The following is a 21,535-nucleotide window of genomic DNA, read 5'->3' on the forward strand; positions in this document are numbered from 1 at the left end:
ATCTGTAATTATACACCCTAGACATTAATCATCCAATTAAATACTTTGTTTTAATCTTAGTCCTCTTAAAAGAAACTGAAATGTTAAAAGTGATTAGGCAAAAAAGTTAGTTATTAATCTGCATTCCCCAATCTTATTTAACCTAGCTCTGACATCAGAGTAAATATGAAACATAAAATCAGACACTTTTTAAGGGAGTGACTCTAAGATAACTATAGTCACCATTTCCTTAGTTACAAATCTCCTTTCAAAGCAAAACTTGGACTTGCATGAATAAAAATGACGTATTCAGAAGTAACTGATGATGATCCTGTACCACAGTTGCATAAACAGTATAACTCACCATGCTTCAAGTCCTACTATTCCTTTAAAGGAGTGCATAAAAACAATCAATGCCTCTGTATCATGCATTTATACACTCACTCGGGTAATGACTTCAAATCCTGGTTCTTCCTGCTGATTTATCTTCAGCCCTGGAATAGTATCATGGATAAGGTCTGCCATCTCTGATGGTGGTCGCCTTTGATTTGATGGGTCACTTAGGCGGAAACTGTCAAAAATATAGTTTGTGACTTTGGAAAATCTTCCCATTGTTACGGTGTATGGATCTCTCTTCAGTTTCTGTGTTATAACAAAAAAAAAAACCAAGCAAAACACAAAAAGCCTCAGACTATTTGTAATTCTTGCACTCAAAGCAAAGCATCAGGGAAAGTCCCATAGGTCTCAAAGTTACTGAAGTTTTGTGTATCAGCAGTAACAGAGAGCAGTCATCACATGATTAAAAAAATATATCTTAAGTATGAAGATTAGATACCAGTGTTCTTGGTAAGCCTGAGCTATGTACAGGACTGGATCAGATCTCCTGTTTACCTTCCAGTGATTAATGGCACAAAACATCATCCTTACGCCCAGTCTCCCTACCTTCATGGAAAAAACACCTTGAGCCATCATGTACTCTGCTAGGAATCTCACATAAAATTTGATTTGACAACTAAATCCAGAAAGTAATGTGATTCGCTCATGAAGATTTTCTTTAACTAAATAGGTCAATGGGTCAAAACTCTGGCCTCATTGAAGTCACTGAAAGTTCTGCTGCTGACTTTCAGAAGTCCATAGACCCCACCAAATGATAAGCAGTTTTAGCATTAAAAAAAGCCTTTTTTTAGGCAATATTGTCCTCTTTGCTGCTGTATTTCCAGCATCCTTTCAAAAGTGTCAGAAAATATCAATGAAAAATATTTAGTCAAAGAAAACTTAAAAGTTATAATTAATATGTTTTGGTAACAACTAAAATTTTTCCTTTTTCCTCTAAAATTTTCTCTACACAAGTGTACAGAATCACAGAGAACATGAATAGGTTTGAAATAGTGCCAGAGGGAAATAAGAAATTATTAGATCATAGAAAACAACTTATAATTAAGTGTACTTTCTATAGTAGGCATTTGGTTTAGGATACAGTCAATGCTTCTACAATGTCATTATTATTGGCAATAATTAATAACAATGCCATAAATGGCATTGTTACTTCAATGATGGCATTAAATCATTATTCAGGGAATATTTCTGTGACATGGTAGGGTGGATTTTTTTAATGCATCTTCAGAATAAAAAATTGCAAGATAATACATACTTGTAATAAACCATACGACGGTTCATCAAGGAGATTTTCAAAAGACTGAGACAGTGACTTCTGAGTCTTCACAAGAAGAACCTGTTCATGATCTGGAGATCTGCAATAAAATTAAAAAACGTTGTCTGGGCACCACCTTTATTTTCTGAATATATTTTTAGAACATTTACTGGTTTTTGAAGTCACATTTCAGGCTTTGTGCAAAAAAAAAAAAAAAAAGGCAGATTTCATGCAAGATCACTCTTAGTCCTTAGCACAGGTTAACAAGCTAACGCTACACAGAACAGGACTTCAATTTTTCAAAAGATTAGTCTTTGCCATATTCATTATGAATTGTACTTTTTTGTTCTTTTAATAATTAAGCTTTTAAAAGCTTTTGAGAAATTACTCTGGAAGATAACTCCATTTACCTGCAAGTGACAGAAGTTTTCTTCAATGATAGTTTTCTATTTTTGACAATGGACAAAAAGAAGATGTGACACAGGAAATACAGTGAGACACAGTCAGCCTCAACACAATATATGCTGAAACTCCTTTAACGTAACAGAGGAAGTGAAAAGAGCCTATGTCACCCTATACAGTTAAGGAATTCTTTCTAATAGTTAGTAAATCTTACATTAAGGAATTACATTACATCAAGGAATACAAACTGCTTTTCAATGTATGGAAACACATCTATGCATTTCTAACCAAAAGTAGTACAACAGACACTGTCAGAATAATTCTAAGATTCATACTGATAGGAGCTTAAAAAACACCAGAGCCACTGTATTGTGAAACAGAACCATTTCAGTACAAATGTATTTCTGTGTAGACTCCAAAAGCTAAAGGAACACAAACCTGATTTGGCCTAACACTGTATTTGCTCACTCTCATTCAATACAACATTTACTTCTCAACAGGCTTGCACAGGCAGATGAAAACAAGAACAAAGACAGTGGAACCATGCTGCTCCTAGTATTTAATCTGTTCTTTTGTTCTCACACCCTCTCTCAGTGCAATATTCTATTTTGTCTCCTTCTGCACAGGCACCCCATCACTTCCTCAACCAGCTCCTCAATCACAAATTTATTGCTCAATAGGTGACAGAAGACAGAACAGCTGAGAAAGCAGGCTGACATTCAAGCCTTGGAGTTTGAAGTCAGACAGGAGAAAGCCAAGCACTTTGCCATCTGACTCTAATCCATCACACAGACTTACATTTATAAAATACCTCTCTACTGCTCTCTCCCAAAGTTTAAATCCACTACTTCTAGTCTTTGAAAGAAAAATTACTTTTCTTTTTATTAGCACCTGCATCATCTACCATGTTATTAAAGTCAAAGATAAGAACTTTAATAAGCCTTATCTCTATCCTGTTCCAACAGGACAGGACACTGTTAACACTGACGGATATGAAATGCAACAAGAGATCTCATTTTGAGACAGTCAGACATCATAGTCATAGTTCTGAGGCAGCAATGGTTAATGAAGCTGAACTGGCTTTTGCTAAAAAGCAGCACAGGGGCAAGGACAAGTCATGTATTATGTTTGCCTTAACTAAAAGAATGAAAACTTTGTACCATATCTCCTTTTTAATTAAACGCTCTTTCTGGACAGTCAGGTGGGCATCAACAGCTACTTTGGTAATGTTCAAAAATTTGTGAGCTAGACACTTTCTTTAACTTACTCATAATCCTGTGAGTTAGAAAATGTCACCCATACACATAGTGTTTTCTCAATATTAGACCAGTGCAACCAAATTAGGAGGCACATAATCCTTAAAGCAACAAATTACAAATATTTTGTGTGAGTTTAGCTACTTCATAACCACTGATTTCATCAATGATGTGACATTTTATAAGGAATGGTGTTAGAGAAGGGCAAAAACTTTTGAGGTAATAGGAACATAAGAAAATACCTATGAGAGAAAGATAATTTAGAGATAAGCTAAAATTTTGGCCTTAATATCAATATCCCTCATACTGTAAACTAGAAATTGGGATAACAAGTAATTATGCTGCCAAGTATTTGCTTGTGGCATCCAAGAAGCTGAGCAAACATCTTTTCCTAAATGAGATTGTGAGCTTAGATGTATTATGTACTAAAGAATGAATAAACATTAGGAAACAACAGAAACATGCAGATTAAGTTTGTTATTATCACAACTTGGATGGCATATTTGTTCTTTTCTCCTTTCTCAGAAAAAATTATCATCATAATTCATGACTAGATCCCAGAAAAGAACTTGGTGCCAGAAGGAGACTTTAACTGGATAAGAAAACTAAAACTGGAAGTTCCTGCTCAGCTCAATGCTGAAGTTCATCTATTTTCCATACTGCCATTGCTTTCTGCTTTAAAGTTCCTGAAGTATCTGCTCTTGCATTCATTAATGCTTAGAACTGTTCAAGGTGACAATACTAAACTAAGCAGCTCAGCACACCCTGCAAGCTTGAATAACACCAAGTTTCCCTGTCTCATTTTAGCAATTGGGTTAGAAAAATTGAAATATGTTGCTGCAGTACATAGGCAACAGATCACACAGATCTGATATAAAGCTTTCAGTGACTCACCATACAACACAGGTGTTTTTCAAGTGGTTGTTACACCACTTGCCTCAAAAACCTGCCCCAGCCTACCAGCTACTGGTCAGAAGGTATCCACAAATAAGTAAACACAGAGCAGTCTGCTCAAAAAGGAACAATTTCCTCTGGGGGAAAGGGAGAGAGGTGAGGGGTGGCACAACGACAGTATTTCCCTGTGCCTGCAAAGCTGTGAAATTATGAAACTAAGTGAAAGGAGGCTTAAGGAAGAATTAATTTGGAACCTAGAGAAAAACTCAGGATTTAAAATGAAGTTGTCATCCTGGATTTTTTAATCTACAGCTGTACAGAGAATATTCTTATTTACAAGTTCATCCTGCCGCCCTAGTAGCCTCTCCTTTGGTCTTCTTGACTTGTCCCCTTAAAAAGCTCACATACATTGCTACGGCCAGTACCATTTCACCAGCCGTTCACACTGACCACTGACAGCTTCTGATCATCAGCAGCTCCAAAACCATGTCTTGAGACTGTCGAAGTGTTTCACAAATCAGTTCAATAAATATACAACACTCGTGTCCCTATTGGCTTGCTGTCCATCCTAGCAGTATTACTTGGCAACAACCTTCCCTACTTGCTGAAGGCAACTCTGACCTCGGTGGTGCTACTAATGTGAGCAGAGCCCCCTCTGTAAGGATTCCGACAGTCATTTCACTATCCACCTTCAAATCTATCAGACTACTATGTTGCAAGTGACAATAGCAAAACACTTTTGAAAACAGAATATCTGTTACACTGATGTTACACCTGTTATAGGTGTACATGTTACACCTCATTTGCTTCTTCATGCTCTAGCTAGTCTTATTTACCCTACTACCTTCTTAAATTATATTTATGTCTACATGGTGAGACCAGAACATTTTATTTTATTCTGCACTTACGCAGAATCAAAAAGGCTTTTATCCAAGTGATAAACTTGGAGGTAACACAGTATAAATACACAACAATCCCCAAGTATTTAACACTGTGATAGGGTCTAACTATGTTTAAACTCAGAAAGTTGATTCACAGAGTAAAGATCAAGCGTGAAATATCCACCATGCAAGAAATTACAGAGAAACAGAATTCCAGGGGAAAACATTTATATACAATTTGATTTAGTTGACAGTGCTGTAAGTTACTCCCACACTCATGTAAATACTCATATATATTTCCCGCAAAGGAGATGATCTCAAATTTTAACACAAATTACTCCATTTAACACAAGTGATTCATGAAGGATTTAACTTTTACAATGAATGTTCATGAGCAGCTTCTGCACCCACTAGAGGGAGCTACCAAGGCATTCGAAACTAGTAACACTTCAACAGATTCTAAAATATTTCATAAATCAATCCAACAATTTTAAAACTTCAGTTTACATTCCAAATGTATATGTGAAATCACAGTTTTAGTCACCTTGAAAATTGATTCTACTTATCTTAAATTCATTACAAGATTTAAGTAAACCAATAATCTGTATTTTACAGAACTAAATTGTCTGATACTTACTCATCCAGCGCAACATGCTTTTCAAGGCATTTAATCAATAGTTTGCTATCTCCACGATGAAAGTGAAGAGCCGGAAGCTTCACATCATCCTTCAGACAGAACACCAAATAGGACCATCCCATGCCTTTTTTGTTTTGTTTGATTGATTTCAGATCTGTCAAACTGAACAGGAATGACCACTTGCTTTCTCCATTTGCATGAGTTGTAGCATCTTAAAAACAAAATTACCACATGATTTCAGTTTGACTTCCAGTGTTAGCAAATACAAATGCATCATATCTGTCACTGTTCCTAAAAAACAAACCCAAAATATAAACCCCAGCATTGGTTCTACTAATAAAATGCACACTAACTGCTATTTCTGAAGTTAGTCTTCTACAGACTTCTAAAATAATGAGCAAGTCCATCAGACTGCTCCCCTAAAGCTGTACTTATAGCTTATAGGAAAAGGTTTTTCACCCAGAGGATGGTCAGGCACTGGAACAGGCTCCCCAGGGAAGCAGTCACCAAGCCTGACAGAGTTCAAGAAGCGTTTGGACAACGCTCTCAGGCACGTGGTATGATTCCTGGGGTTGTCTGTGCAAGGCCAGGAGTTGGACTTTGATGATCCCTGTGGGTCCCTTACAACTCAGGATATTCTACAATTCTATGACAGAGGTGATCCAGCAGTTAAACATACAACTGCCATATCAAACACCAGCAGCAATCTAAATCCAACCAGTACCTCCACCATGTAGTGCATGATATACATTACAATACTGATGCCCACAGTTATTAGCCATGTGTTGTGTAAGACTGCTACCAAAGGAAGGGTGAAGGAACTGAAAACCTTCCCCTCACCCCTCTCTCCTGTACTGTGGAAGCATGTATACACTCTGTGCAAGACTGTATACATTTACAGAGAAGGAATTAAATTTTACTTTAGTAGAGGACACAAAATTGCCAGCATGCCTAGAAGGAATTTGGCACACACCCCGGCCTACCATCAAATTACAGCAACTGGAAACAAGTAAGAAGTAGCAAAGAGCAAAATTCAAGTCAGTAGTGCTCAGTGACACTCACTGGGGATGAAGACATGCTCTGGTGCCTGAAGATGAAAAATCAGTACAAACTAGTGATGCAATAAACCCTCTATACTCAACAGAGATGCTGGGTTTAGCTATATAGAGATAAATCTCTCTCTCTACATATATAGATAGATAGATATCGCTAGAACGGAAAGCTTCTCTCAAACAGAGTATTTAAGGAGCAAGGACTGTGCTTTACCCAAAAACATTCATAATCTGAAGTCCAAACCCTGCACACATACATAACATAGGTGACATTTAAAACCATCATAAAGATGGTGAAACAAGCAAAATAATCCCCAGTTATAGGCTGTGAAATAATACATGGAAAACAAGTAGTATAAAAAAAACACAATGGGAGAATCAGAAAAAAAAAGATTACTTGAGAATCACCGTCCTTTCTCCACAACTTGTTTTTCAGCATCTCTACCGAGACACTACAACAAAAATTGTGTAGCTACAAAATTATTCTGCCAAAGTAAAAAAAGACCACATAAAAGACCCATGAACACATAACTGCACATTCCATCTCCCCCTGCTGCTGCAGTATGGAAAGGCATTTGAGTAGTAAACCACTTATTTTCTATTTTTATTTCTAACATGACCTAGTTCGAATTCCATTTGTTTCAAAGAATGCAAGAGTCCAATGCAGATAAAATTGCCACTTCATCTAATGCTTGTCACAGCAAGAAGTCTGGTTTAATGTTCATTTTCAATACAATTCTCTAGCAATTCAAAAGAAAAAATAGATTGGAGGTAGATGACAGCTATTCTATTTGTGAATTTTTTTCCACATCCAGAGATTCACCTCTTACCACAAATGAATCCTAGCTTTTCAAGTTCTAATAAAATCCATTTTACTGTGTCTAAAAGGCAATTCTTCAGTTACAAGTTACAATAATGAAAAAAAAAACAGAACACCCTACAAACAAAAAAACCCTCCCCACTTATTTTTAAGTACCTCCATTTGAATGAGGTTTCTTCTTAAAAGAGACTGTGGTGACCATGTCCCATTCTGCTTCATAACTACTTGGACGGTCTGCTCCTCGGGAACATTTTTCTTTAGGAGTTTGAGTCCACTCCACAACAGAACTAGAATCCTGAGAAAAACAACAAAAGCAACTATCAAAAACCACAAGGCATGAAAACTAAGCTAGTTTCCCAGATCCAACATGAAGAACCAGCATCTTCATTTCATATATTAAAACAAAATCCTCAGAAACATGATACAGTTCAACACAGGAAATTTGGACTTATGACTAAGTGGATTTACTTAACGAATTCAACATACTAAAATATCCTTGCCTCTCTTGCAAACTTTATCAACATAAACTTTTTATTTAAATGTAAAACTTAAATCTTTCATCTTCAGTCACATCCTCTTAATACCACTTAAATACCACATACCATTGCATCTTGCAACCCCCCTGACTTCTATTTTTATTTTGCATTAGAACAGCACCTCTCAGTTTTGTGTCTAACTATGAAGAGTGATTCACCAGACTACAACATAGTAGATGCAGAGGAACTGGTGACTGTGATATACTTACACTCACTTCGTCTTTGCTATTCATATGGTTAGTCTCCTCTATTTTATTTGTGAGCCAAGTAAAAACTAAATGCAGTCAACCTACACATGTATCCTAATAACCTGGGCTGCAGTACATAAATAAGATTCCTACATGAAGCTATTAATATCAATGATAAAGAAGTTTTGCTTCCAGTTACAAGATCACCTATGCATTAGTTAACACAAAATAAAATCTCTGGAGAAACAGAAAGAAGAACACAGATAACTAAAAAACATACCTTTCCAGCACAGAGAATATTAGAAGTATCCAAAGTCTCATCCAGTGGTCTCCAGTCTACTACTACTTCATTTTCCTACAATACAAACAATCATAAAACATTCAACACTACACAACAAAGTACCTATCACACTATTTATTCATGGTATGATTATGGCACGACTTACATATACATATAAATGATGCAGACAATGTCAAACATTATGTGACATTTGTTCATTTACAAAATCCTAAATGCCTTTTTAAGTAAAGGGCTTGCCAACAAATATACAAAGTTTCCATAACTGTATTATGCAAATACCTTCTCTATGACACGTAGTATTCCTGCTATTAAGCTGTCCTGGTCATCATTTTTTCCACAGGATGAATGAATGAAAACTCCATCTTGCTCATACACAACCTATAACAAAATGGGTAATGAAAAAAAAAAACAAAGGTTTTAAAATGTTTATAATTGTTTCTCTCTCCTGTGGTTCTCATTATCCTTTTGACTCGCCTACAGAAGTTGAAATGAACACCTCTACCTTGTTAGGGGTTTTGTTACAAAGGTAACCCACCTCCAAGATCTAAGTATTTCACTTACTTAAATCAAGAAACCATAGAAAATGGAACTTGTCAAACTTCCTCTCTAAGCAACATACTGTTACTACTTTGTCAGTAAACCGCAAGAAAACACACTCCATACCTAGCACTTTTTAAATCAGTAGGCAGAAGTTCATATGGAAACACTATACAGCTTTTAAAACATTAGAAGGCTTTCTTATATAGTTGCCCTTCCCCCAGATGCTGTTAAGCATGTTGAAATTATAACCTTAATCTAAATTTAAAATGGACCACCTGGTTTACGAAAGATGAACTCCATAGATCTAAAAAATTGCAGTCTGAGATTAAATGCCTAGTCCTACATTCAGGGCCAGTGGCAAAGATTCCATCTGAAAGGCAGAATACACGACGGATAAGAAAGGTTTGTGGGAGCACACACTGCCCATGTAACTTTTGCATTTAAGCATTTACAAAACTCCTCCCAGCATTCTGATCATGCTCTTACAAAAAACAAACAAACGAAAATTCAGAACTCTTGTCTGTCAAAATTCAGCAGGCTCTATAACAATGCAAATGGGTTCTGTTTTACACAACTCTAAAAGAAGAGTGAAAAGTCCCTTCAATTTTGTGGAAGTGAAATACATCAAATAGTAACAATAATTGTTTTAGAACCACGTTCATTTTCAACCCAAGTTGTGAACACTGATTTAAGAAATACATATTTTTCAAGGCAAAGCCTAGTAATTCTCAACTGATCAGAAACAGATACTGTATTCCACTGGTACTAAAATATCAGTATCTCTTTTTCTCACTTTCTTATTTGTCAAGTTTTTAAAATCATCACATTTGCAGTCAGGCCAGTAAACTAAAACGTTAAGTGTGTAAGCTTAACTAGCCAGATGACAAAACATGGCTTAAAAATAGCAGTAAAATTCACTTAAATCACCCTTTCTGGTTTAGTTTTTGTTCTTAAACTTCCCTTCCTTTTACACAAGCAAGAAATTTCTGAAGTGTCCTGTTTAAATCACTTGGAAGAAACCTCTAAAGGCCACTTAGTATATTGCCCTCTTGAAGGATTATTATTACCTTTCACATACTGGAAGCCTTCTTTCCTTTTCTCTATTAGCGCTTTTTCTCTTTTCTATCCAAAAAAATCCTCCTTCTATTTCTACCAACTATCTGTTTTCAAATTCAGTTCCTGTTTAAACAAGGCAACCTTGAAATTTATTTAAATTTTACCTTCTAGTTATTTGGGCCTGATCTATCATGACAACTAGTTGGAAATATGAACCAGTTATCTATCACTGAGATAGCTGCTCCAGAAAAAAACCCTATTAGTATTAGAGTTATACTGGTAGAAAAGCACTTTTGCCAATAATATATCACAAGGTATACCTTCTCAGTCTAGAAAGTATGTAATCTAATAATTGTTTTTATTATTTTCAATTCATTAATCTCTCAGAAGCACAAATGATTCCTTTCATGGGAAAAGAAAATGTGTTCCCAATGCCACAGCTCTCATGCAACTAAAAAATCTTCATAACAGCATCAGCTCCCTGCCCTGCCCTCCACCAAAACAGGTGATAAAACCAAAGAACACGCTCAGAAGTTTGGAGGGTATTTGTAAAACAGAGGACTTCTTACAATGCAGCTTATTTCCCTCCTACTATTACTTAAGAAAAAAACTCCCAGTTTGAAAGGCTAGAAGGCCAAGCTGTTGAGATTTTTCTTATCCAATAACAAGTGCAAACTTGTATTTATTTTTTTCCAACTGTTGACTGGAGTCTAGAAGACACAATAACATAACTAATTTGAAGAAAGAGATGGCATTAATTATACAAAAGAATATCTAGAAAGTGCTTTTTCACAGTTAATCCCAATGCAAAACATTTTAGAAGTTACCATCCTTTAATTTTTGCAAATACTGAGCTGCTCTGTTCAGCAGTACTTGTAAGATTAACTCCATAACTGTGTTTGAACAAATAGATTTTGAAAATATGATTCTACAGTAGTAGCACCTGAAGATTAGCTAGACTGGGCAACTGTATTTCACACAATGTCCTTAGCAAGCTTAAAATTCAAAAATGCTACTAAATATTGTTACAGCACCTTACAGTAAAATGTAGTTTGCAACACATTCTTTTTTTTATGGTATTGCAACACTGGCAAGCTATTCAAAGAGGAAAAGTAATGCTAAATTACACATACAAGTAATTAGTAATACCGAAAGTATAAAATAAAAAGAATGCCAATAGTTAGGTTTGAATAAAACCCCATCCAACAGTAGACAACTGGAATTACACTGTGTAGCTCAATCCCACACATGGTCCACAAAGCTCCACAAAGGTCCATTTGCTCAGTGCCTCTGCAGCACAACAATCAGGGAAATGCCTGGTCAGCCAGCACACCTGGACCTCTTCAGTAGCCAGGAGAACAGACATTTCAAAACTAGGCAATAGCATCATACACTGCCTCTTGCCTAAAGAGTAGGTTACTGCAGAACATGAAAGATGAATGTCTTGAAATAACATGTGAGAGAAAAGACAGAAAACGTTGGAGGACAATCAGAAGCATCATTAAAATACGAAGGACTTGTGTAAAGTGTGCATGCAAAATCTATGTAGAGAGATCCTGGTACATATGGAGACACTAGAAGGAACTACATACAAACAGGGCAGGATAATGAGACCACTGCCCCCTTATTAGCAGTTGGAATAACTATAATCCCTCCAAACCTGACCTAAATCTGCCTCAGTATTACCTCTCAACACCCTCTGTGCAGAAAAGCAACCCAATCTCTTTACATCTTTATAACTTTTTGCCTTTAGTGATGGACATTTGTGAACTACGAAGGCCTCATTACCCACTGTGTGAAAGAATTAAAGAGTTTTAAAGGATGTCGTCAGTTCAGTTAGTCCATTATACTTCCTATATCACGAGACAGCAAAACACACCACTGGCTCACCTTCATTTTGTACTATTCGTTATTTTACATATTTTATCATAGTCTCTTTTTCAAAGGTGAGAAGCAGGTAGAGCCAAGCTCAATCTTTCATTTGCTTTTTTATATTATTAGAGCCATCACTCTTCCTCTAAGTCTACACAAAATCAATAAGCACATCATGAAAAAAAAGACAAGTTCATGTCAATAAGTGCACACCACAGGTGATAAGTTAACACGTCCCTTGGGTTTTAATCAAAACCCAAAGGTATCCCTCACCCCAGTATCACGGCCCTTCAACCCATCCACCTAATCAGAATTCTGTGCTCTGCACAGTCAATCCACTGGTTGCAGAAATAGAAGCCCAGGGAAGAAAAGCAGCATCTGTTACTCAGATGCTCAGGGCCAAAACAGCTGTCCAGCAATGAAAGGCCAAACTACACATTTAAACAATGACGATTTTTTTTTTTCTTCCATACCTGTTTGCAAACATCTGTTGAACTGTCCGAGAGATGCATGTTTCTCAGGTTTAGATGTTATTACATAAATGAAAGCCAGACCCTGCTGGTCCCACAAAAAAAACACAAATGAAAAAAGAAGTGTTTGTCAAAGGCACACACCAACACATCCAAAGCAAATGAACATCTAATGTGACAGGAGCTGAACAACTTTGAAAATTACTTGATTTCAAACAAATTTTAATTATACCTGGTAGCTGTACATGTATCAGAATTACTGAAAGGTTTTCAGGCATTTAAGACATTTGAGACATTTCATTCATTAAAGCTAGCTCTATGCAGAACAGTTTCCAGATTTATCCATCCCTGGTATCCTAAAGTTCCTAGAATGCTTCAAATCATAAGCATGACTACCTAAGGCAACTTATGACTGTGAAAGCATTCAGTTGGCAATGTTTTTCTATGAGAAAATTATGGAGAAGGTAGGAAAAAGGATTATTAAAGTATTACTTTTTAATAATCCTAAAATTTCAAGTTTGAAATACTGTGTACCCAGGAAGCTTACATTCATCGGTCTTTCCTGCTTGTTGAGCAAGTCCACGCTGTCAGTCAGCAAGCATGACTCACACCATATTTATTTTTCCAGTTCTACAGAATAAAAACTAGACCCATTGCCTGTTTCAGAATCCTACCAAAAGCTAAAAATGGATGCAAGAGTTTTCAAAAGCTGGTAAGCCACCTTGACCTGATTGTTTGGGGTTTTTTTTTTTCTATAGGTGCTACAGAAGTCAAAGGTGAATTCACAATTCATTCTAAGCAGTCATAGAAAGCATAGTGCCACACAGAGATAACAGCTATTCCAACTCATACGCTGACTGAGGGTCTGTATAAACAGGGAACCACAAGAGAAAATTCAGGAAAGCTGCACAAAGCAATAGTTGTCTATCCACCTACTATGAAAAAAACCCAGATGGAAGCAGCAGGATGTAGGCTCAATTTACGCGTCATGGCATACGCTAGTTAAGGTTATGGAAAAACTGTTCAAGTATTTATAGTCCATGTCCAGCAAAAAATAGCTTTCTGAAGTCCCACTGTAACCCCAGTAACATTTTCTGAGAAAGAAATTGTATCATTCTTAATATCGTAAGGACACAGCATGGACAATTCATATCTCCATATCTTTACTGTATTGCTAACAATGAGCAGTCAACAGGACATGTTTGTAGCTTTTATTGCCAAAGATACCCATAAGCAGAAGCCTCCAGCATACCACACCCACAATTACAATATATGCCAGAACACAAGCAAAGCTTTGTGATTTAATGCTTGCCATTTGATGGCAATTTACAGCCCTGTGCTACCAGCTAGTGAAAGATGACAACATTGCACCCTAAGCCTATGAGGTGTAGAAAACAAAAAATGGAGAGCTAAGATCTACACAGAACAGGATGGTCCTGCCATTTTCCACCTTGCCTGTGCTGGGCACCTAAGTACTAGCTGTGACCATGGCACTGATCATTCATAACTTGTAACTCCTGTTCTTAGGTCTGTAACACACACCAACAACCTGCCAAACTGAGGACATGTAAGAGAATGGAGAAGCACTGCAACTGTCCCAGTTAGCTCATCCCATGTTTCAGACACTTCACACTCATACCCTATGTTCTTAGAGAGTGTGTTCAACTCACTCTCCTTTTCTGCCAGAGAGTACAGCTTGGGGCCAGCATTACTCTGCCAAGACGCCATCCAGCTTCTCATAACAGACATAGCTTGCAGCATTTGTATAGTGAATCAGCCACTGCTCTGGAGTCAGTAATTATTGCACTGTGCAAATCCTGATTTTAACAATTTTTCAATAACAGTTACTTCATTTTTGCCTTGTATTAAAGAATCAGGTAAAGGACCTCGCTGTGGATTCAAGAGCTGAAGCAGCAAGCAGGTGTGCTTATAAGAAAGTCAAAGAGTAAGAAAATTTGAATGCTCCACAGACTACAAATTAAAGAAAAATGGGTCTGTCCACAAACAGTAACAACAGATATAGCAGCCGTGCAGCACCATATTTTCAGATTCTGAAGGGAAGTAAACAGAACAAAAGATTCAACACCATAAGGAAACAATTACAGGCCATTAACATAAATTCAATTTAGGCAATGGTTGGCCTGAGAGACCTTATATCCACAAAAGAAAGCATCTTAGTTTAGAATTAAGCTTTAAGTAAGAGGAAATATAACTGAATTTAAAACATAACTCAACTCTGCATTTTGCTGCTTGAATTTCCATCTCCCTCTTTGGAATAGCCAAGGTTTGCCCAGAGCTTATTCACATATCCACTGCTAAACTGTCACTGGGTGTGTTGAAGTACCTACTGCATCAAGAGCCTGCTTCCAATGACCCCGTGCGAGTACATTTGAGCGCTCCACAAAACATCAAGTTAACATTATTTGACCAACATGATCTTCTGCTCCACAGAAGATATGCTACAACTTCTGGCATTCAAATTTTAATAAAATATAAATCATAGATTCATAGAATGGTTTGGGCTGGAAGGGACCTTAAAGATCATCTAGCTCCAACCCACCCTCCCATAGGCAGGGAACCTTCCACTAAACCAGGTTACTCAGAGCCCCATCCAGGCTGGTCTCGAACACGTCCGAGGATAGGGAGTACACAACCTCTCTGAGCAACCTGTTTTAGTGTCTCACTACCCTCACAGTAAAGAATTTCTCCCTAATATCCAATCTGAACCTACTATCCTCCTTCAGCTTAAGGCCATTCCCCTTCATCCTATCACTACATACCTTTGTGAAAAGGTATATCCCTCTCCAGATGTCTTATAAGCCCCCTTTAGGTACTGGAAGGTATTCTACGGTGTCTTTGGAACCTCTTCTTCTCCAGGGTGAAAACCCCAAACACTCTCAGCCTGGCCTCATGGAAGAGGTCCTCTGATGATCTTCCTGGCCCTCTTTGCTCCAACAGGTCCATGTCCTTACTTCTTATGCCAGGTGCACAGCACATAGGGTCTCATAAGGGCAGAGTAGAAGGGGAGAATCACCTCCCTTGATCTGCTGACTACGCTTCTTTTGATGCAGCCCAGGATACTTTTGGCTTTCTAGGCTGCAGGTGTGCATTGCCAAGTTATATTGAACTTTTCATCCATTAACACCCCCAAGCTTTTCCCCCCAGGCTCGTCTCAATCCATTCTCCACCCAGTCTGTACTTATGCTTGGGACTGGCCCAACCCAGGTTCAGAACCTTCCATTTGGCCTTGTTCAGCCTTTTATGTCTTTTGTTTGCTTAGCCTATGGCTCAACTTTTTTCCTAAGACAGCAAAATTTCACACTCTGCTGAAGTCTTAAAAACACCAAGTTTCTAAGTGGGGGTGGGGTGAGGAGGGACAGAATCCCACAAATACTGTTCATACTGTGACAAACAGGAGAAAGCTCACAAGACCAGGAACCATGTATCATACGAAAGGTTTCCTGTTTGACAACAGTACATTTTTCAAGCTCTGCCGATCTCTTGAAGCACAAAATATTTCTGCTACATGTATGTAGTGGGTTTCTGTGGCTGAGTTTTGGTAGCGGGGGGGGGGGGGGCTATAAGGTTGGCTTCTGTTAGAAGCTGCTGGAAGCTTCCCCTATCCCATGGAGCCAATGCCAGCCAGCTCCAGGACGGACTTCCTGCCACTGGCCAAGGTTGAGCCAATTAGAAGTGATAGTAACAGCTCTGTGATAACATATTTAAGAACAGAAGGTTGTTGTGCAGAAAAAAATTCCAGTCAGGGAAGAGCGGAATGAGAACATGGGAATAACAACATAGACACCAAGGTCAGTGCAGAAGGAGGGGCAGGAGGTGCTCCAGGCACCAGAGCTGAGGTCCCTGCGGCCCGTGGTGCAGCCCATAGTGAAGCAGCTGTGCCCCTGCAGCCCATGGAGGACCATCGGGGTGCAGAGACCCACCTGCAGCCCATGGAGGAGCCCATGCTGGAGCAGGTGGATGCATGAAGGAGGCTGTGACCCCGTGAGAGGCCCAGGATGGAACGGGGTCCTGCCAGAGACCTGTGGCCCGTGGAGAGGGAAGCCCACGCTGGAGCAGGTTTTTCCCAGGTAGGACTTGTGGCACCTGGGGGGACCCAGGTTGGTACAGCTCATTCATGAAGGACTGCACCCCATGGAGGAGTGACCCACGGAACAGCAGTTTGGGAAGAACTGCTGCCCGAGGGATGGACTCACGCTGGAGAGGTCCATCAAGGACTGTCTCCCGTGGGAGCAGGGGGACTCCTCTCCCTGAGCAGTGGCAGAAACAACAACTGACCGCAACCCCCATTCCCTGTCCCCCTGCACTGCTTGAGGGAAGGAGGGAGAACATGGAAGGAAGGAGGGGTGGGGGGAAGGTGTTTTTAAGACTGTTTTATTTCTCACTCTTTGGCTCTTATCCTGTTGGTAATAAATTTAAGTCCTATCCCCACTTTGAGTCTTGTTTTGCCCATGAAGGTAATCAGTCACTGACCTCTCCCAGCTCTTATCTCTACTCATGAATTCTTAGCTGTTTTGTTTTCTCCTCTGTCTAGTTGCAGAGGGGAGAGTAAGAGAGCGGCTTTAGTGGGTACCTGGTATCTGGCCAGGGTCAACCTACTACAATATCCATTAATAGTGGGATATCAGTGCAAATACAAGTCTATTCAGGGTACCGAGAGTAAGAGCTTGGGGTGGTAACATGCTGTTCCTATTGTGAGCACTTTTTTGAAGAGAAATCCTTAATGAATAGAAAACAGAAAGAAGATACAGAAATTTCACAATTATCAGTGAACTGCTTTACGTTCAAGCATAATGACCCTTAACTAAATTCAAATTTAAATTCTGTTCAAATAAAACCTACAAAGTACAATATAAACACAAAGAATAATAATGATTGTATACATAGTAAATTATAAAGGCTGAAAAAGTTACAACAAACAAGCATATTATAGCAGCTTCTGTGCACCCAAATTTAACGAGTACAAGGTGGAGCAAGAAACTGCCTATACTACAGAATACATATACACCTAAAATAATTCACTGCATGTGTGCCAACAAACTACCTGAAGGATGCAAAGCTAATTTTAACATACCACATTTGAAATCTCTTGGCTAGTCCTGGTTATAAGAAAAAAAACCAAACTCAACTGTAAACACACATCCCATCCCCCAACAATACAGCACTTAGAACATTATTGTTTAGTAACAGCTACAGTACCACTTAAACACTTCTAGTTCCTGAACTGGCCAAACATCTGAGCTTAAGAACTAAAGCTCATACGTTTGGCCAGTTAATGCTCTGAAGTTTAACTCCAAGAGCAAGAGCATAGTCAAGTGCAAAATAACTTCTCTGACAGCCCACGTGTCAATTGGTAATTTGAGAAAGATCTAACAGCACTTGTGCTGAAGATACTCTGAACTTCAAGAACATAAAAAAAAATTGTTACTGTCTTTAGACCAGTTGCAATAATAGCCTATACACTGACAGGCTAAAATTGAAGTTTGTACTTCTCTCCATACACAACTTTTTACCTCATTTTCTAACATGGTTATCTGTTATAAGTGTGAGTCCACAGTCAGTTCTCCAAAATATAGTAAAGAAACTCCCATTTGCTAAGCAACAAAAAGAGAAAAAATATACCTGTCTTCATCCATGAAGTCAAAAGCTCTGAAAACAAAAGACCTTATTGCCAAGTTACGTGTAGAAAAAAATGGCAACTCTAAGAAAGGGCAAAAAACTGAAGCACACTCTGTTCTAGGGCAGATGGTCATTAATAAAGAATGAGTCACGACTCCAGAACTCAACTGCATTAACTTAAGTTTTCCTGAACTGAGTTAACCATCCATATAGAAAAAACACTGATAAGAACATTCTGAGACAGGAAACAGTAAGAAAAAAATAACAGGACAAAAATCCAGGTAAAGTAGTATGTGAGGTAACCAAATTTATAATTCATATCCCATTAATGTATAGTGCAGAAACCAGAGACTATATTAAATAGCCAAGTTCTGAATCCACTGATATTAATCATGTCTAGGAATTTAAAAAAATGAGGAAGAGGAAGGCAAACAAAGTAAAAATATAAGAGAAACCACAATCTTACATAGTTTGCTAAAACAAAACTTCATGAAAGCTGAGACAATGAAGGCTCTCCCAACTGCTTAATATACTGTCATACACATTCCATAGAATTACTTGGTGTAATATTTTGCAGAAAATAACCCATACATTAAAATACATCACTTCCATGTGATAAGATCTGCCAAGTGAGACTAAAGCACCCCACGAACTAATGCCTACTACTCTCGCAGAAAGGTACCACTTGAAACACCTCATTACAACATCACACTACCATAATGAACAGTGTAATTAATTCACGACACCAACAGCTTGGAAACACGCTGAAATACAAAATGCCTGACGTGAGAATGCTGTACCAACTTACACAGTGTTTATTTCAGCTGGAGTGAAGTTCCACTAGTTTGTGAGCCCTTCTAAAAATGTGCTGCCATCCAAAGGACCAATCTGTGGTCCAGTGTGCTCCCAACAGAAAAGTAACGCGGATAAAAATAAGCACAATCAGTTTTATGTTATTTCAGCTCACTAAAGCCACTGAGAAATCGAATTAGTACAGTATCCAAGAAAGCAGAAGTGTGACACACAGGTGGGGAACTAAAGAGAAGGATGGAACTGTTCCCAAGAGCAGTGAAACTTCAAACCAGCCCATCCACTTCATGTGCTTTGAGAAAATATAAGTCATTTTTCCTCTGCATTAAAAGAGGCAAAGAATGTTACTGAATTAGAAGCTGCATTAACAAGTTGCATTAGTATTGTGGATGTGGAATAACTGAAACAGAGTTTTGCAATGCCTTAAGAGATTTAATCTCATGCAAACAGGCTTCTTTTAGAGGGACAATGAATACATAGCAAATTCACAAGCAACTAATCCACAGTAGTTTTAGCCTCTCATATAAACTATGACAATATAGCAGCTTTCAGGAGAAACATCATGAAGAAGACCCTGACAAAAGCCTAAGGGGGGGGGGGAACCAACCTGCAAAAATTAAAGTATTTCCCATCATCCCATAAACTTCTGAATTGAGCTTAAAATACACAAAATCAGAAAAAGAAATTCTCTGTATACACAAAAACTAGATGTGCATAGCTAGAAACAGCTGGGAGGGCAGTAAGGCTATCTTTATAGTTACAGCATCTAACAACAGTAATGAACATAAAAATAAAACTGGATCAACTCCAGATGCGTGAATTGCCTGCTCCACAAGTTCTGGTTGAAACAGATATGGTAAACTGGGACAAAGCAAGATCTCTACTGAGTTTTTACACTAGCTGGGTGCACTATTCAGCATCCTCAGAGAAGTGCCAACGTGGCTAATTATACATGTTCTCTTGTGCAGAGATCAGCATGAGCTGAAACAATCATTTTCTGCCTTATGTTGGAAAAGTGATTCCACAGCCTGTCACACACTTACCGTGGCTACATACACAGTCAGACACGACACCGAGATTTTAAATCCTAAATAAAAGATCCACGTGCTCGGGAGCACGGCGCTGCAAAGTAACGCACTTAGAAGACAGTAATGAAATAAAAATATTTCTACAATAAACCAATACAGACACAACCCGTGTCTGTTGGCGGGGGAGGAGGGAGGCAGGGAGGGTTGCCAGTACCCTCCCCCTCCTGAGATCTGAATCCTTGTCATGGTCTACTGCTTCACTCAGGAATACTCGGCAAGGGTCCGCGGCACATAACAACCTTTCAATTACCAAACCATTCGACTGCCAAGGCTACGTACCCGCGCCAGGCGGGTTCCCGCACACCGCCAGCGCGCCGGCGGGGGAAAGGCCACCGCCGTCCCTGAGCACCGCTGGGACACGCGGCCACGTAGACGGGACAAGTCCCGTTCCTCCACCTCCGGCTCAGCGCCAGCGCGGACGCGGGGCCGCCCGCCTCCGGCGGAGAGCGGTGCCCTGACGACCCGGGACCGGGGCCAGAGCCGAGGTGCCGCGGGACGCGGCCCGGGCCACAGGTGTGGGAAGGGCCAGAGTCCCGCCCGCCGGCTGCGGCCCCCTCCGGCGCACAGGGCCAGCGACCGGTGCCAGGGCCCGGCCCGCCCGAGGGGTGGCCTCAGGAGGAGACCCCGCACGGCGGGGGGGTAAAAGCCCCCGCCCGGCCATGCAGCGGCACAACTGTCGCTAACTGGGACTCCCATCAGCCGGGGCGGCCCAGTGCCGGTCCCGGCGCGACCCCCGCGGGGAGAGGTGGGAGAGGCGACGCCCCCGCCCGCCCCCGTTACCTGTCCGCTCGGCGGCGCCGCCGCCATGTTGCCCACGAGTGTTTATGGTGACGTCGCGCTCCTCACGTGCTTCCCCGCCGCGCCACAACAACGCGTCACCCGCCGCGTCCCGCGCGTGCGCATTGAGTCGGGGCGGGGAAACGCGGGACGGGCGCTCTCAGGTGGGGCGGGGCTACGAGGCGGGGCGGGGCTAGTGCTACGGGGCGGGGCTGGATCGCTCCGCCCCCGGGGCGGGGTTGTGGGGGGAAATCCTTTCTTGTTTTGCAAAGGGTGGGGTTGTTTTCCTCGGCCGTTTCTCTTATTTTGAATTCCCTGCACGCACGCAGGCCTCCGTGAGGCTGGCAGGTGCCCAGGTGCGGGCCCCGCAGCGGCCGGAGCAATGGTGACCGCCCCGCGAAAACGTGCGGGTGTGGCAGCGAGACGGAAAGACGGGATTACTCTTTTTTTTTTTTAATTTTTTTTTGGTTGGTTTTTTTGTGTGTTTTTTAAAGCTTTTCCTGAGCCACCTGAGATCACAATTATAATTTGAGCAATGGTGAAAGTTTTATATAAAATACACATCATATTCTCTGTAGTTGTTTTCTTTCCCTTCCCGCTGCTGTCTAGTCATAGAATCATTGAGTAGTTTGGGTTGAAAGGGGCTTGAAAGAACATCTGGTTCCCACCCCCCTGCCTTGGCAAGGAC

The 21,535-nt window shown here is 39.9% G+C and overlaps 1 protein-coding gene across 2 annotated transcripts in view; it reads right to left on the reverse strand.

The window, feature by feature from the left end:
- TBC1D15 (TBC1 domain family member 15) overlaps positions 1 to 20,959 on the reverse strand; it is a 37,059-nt gene extending 16,100 nt beyond the window's left edge. The window contains exons 1-8 of one of the 2 annotated variants that reach the window (XM_017832806.1): positions 20,851 to 20,865; positions 12,539 to 12,620; positions 8,877 to 8,975; positions 8,577 to 8,651; positions 7,729 to 7,867; positions 5,701 to 5,911; positions 1,631 to 1,730; positions 424 to 621 (exon numbers count right to left, since the gene is read on the reverse strand). In XM_017832806.1, the coding sequence (XP_017688295.1) occupies positions 424 to 621; positions 1,631 to 1,730; positions 5,701 to 5,911; positions 7,729 to 7,867; positions 8,577 to 8,651; positions 8,877 to 8,975; positions 12,539 to 12,577 (861 nt within the window). In that variant the 5' untranslated portion in view covers positions 12,578 to 12,620; positions 20,851 to 20,865. Of the gene's footprint in view, positions 1 to 423; positions 622 to 1,630; positions 1,731 to 5,700; positions 5,912 to 7,728; positions 7,868 to 8,576; positions 8,652 to 8,876; positions 8,976 to 12,538; positions 12,621 to 20,850 lie in introns of both variants that reach the window. The other variant, XM_017832807.1, reaches the window with a different exon arrangement.
- Positions 20,960 to 21,535: the final 576 nt, after the last annotated feature.

The sequence above is a fragment of the Lepidothrix coronata genome, unplaced genomic scaffold (assembly GCF_001604755.1).
Source record: "Lepidothrix coronata isolate B3197 unplaced genomic scaffold, Lepidothrix_coronata-1.0 Scaffold206, whole genome shotgun sequence".
NCBI lineage: Eukaryota > Metazoa > Chordata > Aves > Passeriformes > Pipridae > Lepidothrix > Lepidothrix coronata.